The sequence below is a fragment of the Colius striatus genome, chromosome Z (genome assembly GCF_028858725.1).
Source record: "Colius striatus isolate bColStr4 chromosome Z, bColStr4.1.hap1, whole genome shotgun sequence".
NCBI classification, from domain to species: Eukaryota; Metazoa; Chordata; class Aves; order Coliiformes; family Coliidae; genus Colius; species Colius striatus.
In genome coordinates this window covers 83,623,374-83,628,865 of record NC_084790.1, presented here as the reverse complement: position 1 = coordinate 83,628,865, position 5,492 = coordinate 83,623,374, and the positions used below count along the sequence as shown (strand labels likewise).

Here is a 5,492-nt window from a genome sequence, read left to right as displayed (position 1 = left end):
TGAAATCATTCCTGCTGGTACAGCAAAGCAGGGTATGCTGTGATTTAGGACTTGTTTGACTGCTTCCCGTGCCACATCGGTGCCACAGGGCCATCCATTACATGTGTCTACCAGGTCGAGGAGATACTGAGAGGCTCCCTTTCTCAGCAGCTCGATGAAGTCTATTTGCCAGTATTCCCCTGAGGTCATCCCTGGTTTTGTCACCCCTGCGATGATGCTCTCACCTGTGTTAGGTCACTTTTCAACTCCTGGCTGGACCCCTTGGAGGGGTCCTCTCTTATTAGACCTATTTCTTATGATTTATTTTGAGGCCTAGTCGCCTCTGAGGGGTTGTTGCCCAGCCATCTTTTTGTTCCTTTGCTGCCAAATCACCGATACATTTTCTACCACCTTCTTCATAAGGCAGGATCGGGCCCAGTATCCTCAGTGTCTTTTCAGGGATCAAGGCCAGACCTTCAGATTTGGCCGCTGCTTCTGCTTTTTTGTCAGCTCTTTGGTTGGAAGGCTAGGAACTCAGTCTTTGTGCAGAGGTATTTGAGGGGAGCGCCTGTGCCTGTCCTCTTTACTCTGTTCTCTACAAAACTCTGTCCATCAGCATGCATTCCCAGCCTGCATCCAATAGTGGTTGTCCCTTAAAATCCTTTCTGCTGGAATAGACTTTGGCCATTTGTCTTTCAACAGCTGGAGGGGATAAGCACAACAAACGCGTTCTTGGTGTACAGCTGATGGCTCTTGGCCCTCTCTAATGACTGGGGGTCTGCCAGGGAGTTTTTCTGATCTTGAAGGCAGGCACATTCTCCACACGAAATTTCTGCATCTGTGCTTCAAACAGCCGTGCTCTCAAAGTGCAGGTTGAAATAGTTGTGCTGTTCACTCCATACCTTGCTGAAGTGCAAGACCTTAAAACTTTAGGGGCTGCTTAAAGCCCAGTACTGCTCAGCGCAGTTGTCTTGCCTGTATCTCCCAGGTCCGTAGGAAAATACTGTGGCAAGGCACAAAAGCAAGGCTTGGGGCGCAGGGGCTGGAAAGCTTTCCCGTGGAAAGGGACTTGGGAGTGTTAACCAGCAGCCGGCTGAACATCAGCCAGCAGCGTGCCCAGCTGGCTAAGAAGGCCAAGGGCATCCTGGCCTGTATCAGGACCAGTGTGGTCTGCAGGGCCAGGGAGGTGATTGTTCCCCTGTACTGGGCACTGGTGAGGCTCAACCTTGAGTGCCGTGTCCAGTTCTGGGCCCCTCAGTGTAAGAAGGATCGCAGGAGCCGGAGCGTGTCCAGAGCCGGGCAGCAGCGCTGGGGAAGGGCCTGGAGAACAGGTTGTGTGAATAGCAGCTGAGGGAGCTGGGGGCGTTTAGCCTAGAGGAGACACGACCACCCTCTACATGTAGCTAAAGGGGAGTTGTAGGGAGGAGGGGGTTGATCTTTTCTCTGCGGTAGTGAGTGAAAGAACACGAGGAAATGGGTTTGGGTCGCAGCAGGGGGGCTTTAGGTTGGACATTAGGAAGAACTTTTTCACCAAGAGGGTGGTTAAACATTGTAATGGACTGCCCAGGGAGGCAGGAGCGGTGCAGTCACCGTCCCTAGGGATATTGAAAAGACATCTAGATGAAGGACGGAGGGATATGGTTTAGTTTAGGGATGGGCTTGGCAGTGTCAGCTTAGTGCTTGGACTCGACGATCTTCAAGGTCCTGTCCACCCGTAACGATTTTGTGATTTCTCAAAAAATTTCACTGGGACTGTCTGGCACACGCAGACGAAAAATTCATGTGTTGGTTTGTAATAGACATGGAACAAATGTTTCTCTTAACTCGCCCACAAACTCAACTGTGGCCACAGTGCAAACAAGTGACAATGAAAACAAGTGAGAGACCTGGGGATGTTCAGCCTGGAGATGAAGAGGGTGGGGAGAGACACAATCACGCTCTGCAACTCCCTGACAGGAGGCTGTAGTGAGGTTAGGGGTGAGAGTCGGCGTCTTCTCCCCAGTCACGAATGACAGGACAAGAGGAAGTGGCCTCGGGTTGCTCCAGGGGAGGCTTAGCTGGGAAATGAGGAAGAACTTTGCCCCCAAGAGGCTTGTTGGACTGGCGTGGGCTGCCCAGGCAGGTGTGGGAGTTCCCATCCCTGGAGGGATGCCAAACCAGTAGAGCTGAGGTGCTGAGGGAAATGGTTCAGTGGCAGGCTTGTCAGTGTGAGGTGAAGGCTTGGACCCGATGACCTTGAGGGGCTTTTCCAACCAAAATGATTCAATGACTCTGTGAGAGCAGCTGCCGCTGGGACATGGGACACGAAGATGCTGGGAAGGCCAAGACGCTGCACGAGAGGCGGTTCAGCCTTCCCATCCTCTGGCCTCCCCTTGCCTGTGGTGCCGCGAGACGGGCCCCGTGGCACTGCAGAGCCGTGTGCCGGGTCCGAGCACCATGGAGGACCCAGTCCCTTTGTGACATCACCTCGGACCACACCCCACCTGCTGCTGATATCCTGCGCCCAAGGCAGTGGCCTTGCCAGAGGCTCAGGAGCCAGCACCGGGACCGGACATGGAGCCGGGACCCAGCAGGCACCTGCCTCGCAACGAGACATTGATCTTCAACCAGCTTGATCAGCTGGAACGCCAAATACTGGCGCTCTGGGCTGAGAAGCAAGAGCTGGAGTGGGAATTGGAGCGGCAGGACCAACAGCAGCTCCAGCGCAGCTACCAGGGTGCGGCAGATGGCGTGGGGCCCAGCTCAGCACCCCCCTATGTGTCTGTGCCCCACGGAGCCCCGGGACCCTTTCCCTTCCCCAACTCTGGTGAGAGCATGCACAGACCTGCAGTGCCCTTGCCAGAGGCACAGGAGCCAGCACCAGGAGCACCCATGGAGCCAGGTCCCAGCGGGTACTTGCCTGGCATCAGGCCCGGACTCTTCACGGTCCTTCATCAGCTGAGAGCTATGACAAATCTGCTGTGGAACAGGAACCAGGAGCTGAGGCGGGAATTGGAGCGGCGGAACCAACAGCCGTTCCAGCACGGCTACCGCGGCGCAGGGCCCAGCTCAGCACCCGCCTACGTGTCTGTGCCACACAGAACCCCAGGACCCTTCCCTTTCCCCAGCTCTGCTGAGAGCGTGAACAGACCTGCAGTACCCTTGCAGGAGGCACAGGAGCCAGTGCCAGGAGCACCCATGGAGCCGGGTCCCAGCAGGCGCTGGCCTTGCGTCAGGCCCTGTTTCTACACTTACCTTGAACAACTCAGAGCCATGACCAGGCTGCTGTGGAATAGGAACCGAGAGTTGAGGCGGGAATTGGAGCGGCGGAACCAACAGCCGTTCCAGCACGGCTACCGTGGCGCAAGGCCCAGCTCAGCACCCCCCTATGTGTCTGTGCCACACAGAGCCCCAGGACCCTTCTCTTTCCCCAGCTCTGCTGAGAACGCAGGCAGCTCTGTAGCGGCCTCGGGCCTGTGGGTGCGGCAGCTGCCAACATCCACACCTTGTCCTGTTGCCAGCCCATTGGACTGGGGGCTGACACTGACAGACCAGAGCTGGAACTCCAGAACCCTCTCTAGGGAGCCGAGCTTCAGCCGGCGAGGTGAGTGCCGGGGGGGGGGGTGGGGTGGCGGAATCATGGGTGAGAACATCGGGGCGCCCTGTACCAGGGGCACGTGGGAGAGCTGGGGAGCAACCTTTGGTAGCCTGTGCACAGGGAAGGCTGGCACGGCGGCCTCTGGAAGCCCCTGGCAGGTGTCGGGGGAGGAACGGAGGGAAAACACTGGTTTGGGGATGAGTGCCTGACGCTGCTGGTTCCCGCAGAGAGCTGGCAGCCGAGATGGCAGCGGCTGCTGGGCGAGATCGCCTTCCAGCTTGACCGCCGAATCGTCCACAGCGTCTTCCCCAACGCGGATCGCTACCGCGGCTTCAGTGCCGCCACCATCCCCGAGGGAATCGTGGAGGTAGGCTGGTGCTGCGAGCCGGGGAGCCGGGCACAGTGCCCGCAGCCACGGCCCGGTGCGCCCTGGTCCCCCTTGTGCTCGGTCACCCGCGGGTGCCGGTACTGACCGTACCCGCTCTGCCACAGATGGTCGAGGAGACGGAGCGGGGAGCTAGCCGTGATCTGAGCGTGGCCGCAATCTGGAACTATGAGTTTGTGATGAGGCGACTGTGGGCACTGGGCTACGTCCCCGAGGTGCACTTGCCCGCAATCGAGGCCTTCATCAACACCTACGGCCGCCTGGAGCGGTCGTACTGGTTCCCGGCCGAGCCAAACGTGGCCTTCCTGCGCCACGTGGTCAGCCAGGAGGTGCCGCCGGATCTGCGGCCCAACGCCATGGTGCTGCTCGAGTGCCTGCTGCAGCTGGCACAGGCGTACGGGCAGCCCCTCTTCTACTGAGCGGCTGTGCCAAGCCGTGAGCCCTGTCCCGGCTGCGCCTGCAGCAGCCGCCGCCTGGTGCCACGCAATAAAGCTGTGGGTCAATCTCATGTCGTGTGCTGTGGGCTTCTTCCTAAGCAGCAAAAAGCATAAGGATGGCAATGCACCTGCTGGTTGCACAAGAGAATAGCAATATTGATTAAGAAAGATACGTAACCATCTGCCCTATGGATCCTCCCACAGGGGAGGCCACCAGTGAGTCAGTGCAGGGCGCCCAGCTTTATAGGCAAAACCCCGCGAGTCAGTGGGAGGTGCATTTTCTTCAGGCGGAGACCCCTGGGCTATCTTCCTCCGTGCTGGATTTTGCCTGGGCTGGCCACGAATGGCAGAGGAATCCAAGGGAGCTCTCCAGAAAGCAATCCATTTCTCCACCGCTCTCTATTTCGTAACCCGTCAGTGCCCGCTGATGGCTGCTAAGAAAATGCCGCCGTCTTCTTAGAGATGCGGGCGAGGTGTAGAAGAGAGAGAAGAGTAGTAGAGAAGAGAGCGAGCGAGGAGTATCAAACCCCAGACTGCAATGCGTCCAAAAAGGAGGGAGGTGTTTGGGACATTTGATTGGTGAAGGGAAACGGAGAGTTAATCCAGAGAGAATCAAGGCAATTGTGGAATTGCCCCTCCTGCAAACCAGAAAGGAATGGAAAGGTTTTGGGGACCAGCCGCCTGTTGCTCACTGGGAGTAGCTTCTTAGGCACAAGAAACAGAAGGGGTATATTCCAAGTTTCTAAATGAAGAAGCAAAGGTGTTAACTTGGGCAGACGGAGAGAAAAAGCTAATCCAGGAATTACAGTGCTGTCACTGCTCTGCGAGGAGCACCTTTTGCTTGCTAAGAGGGGCAGGGGGCTGCAGTGCAGGCCTGGTAAGGAGTTCTCGGACATTGAATCACGGCTCTGGTGTTAGCAGTGCCACAATTGGATAAAGCCTTTGAGCTGTTTGTCACAGTAGAGGAGGGAGCCGCCTCAGCAGCGTTGACTCCTGTGCCACAAGTGAAAACGGCTTTGGCACAGAAGGCTGGCAGATGGCTAACCCATTTTAGAATCTGAAAATGTGAGGCAATGTTAAGAGAAAAAGGGGATTTTGTCTCGGCCTCCGGTGT

At 57.0% G+C, this 5,492-nt stretch overlaps 1 protein-coding gene across 1 annotated transcript; it reads left to right on the top strand.

Moving 5' to 3' along the window:
- Positions 1–1,785: 1,785 nt before the first annotated feature.
- LOC133628808 (uncharacterized) lies at positions 1,786–4,449 on the top strand. Its single transcript, XM_062018324.1, has 3 exons — positions 1,786–3,562; positions 3,784–3,923; positions 4,049–4,449. Exons 1-3 carry the CDS (start codon positions 2,533–2,535, stop codon positions 4,358–4,360), a joined length of 1,482 nt encoding a protein of 493 aa, XP_061874308.1. The 5' UTR covers positions 1,786–2,532; the 3' UTR covers positions 4,361–4,449.
- Positions 4,450–5,492: the final 1,043 nt, after the last annotated feature.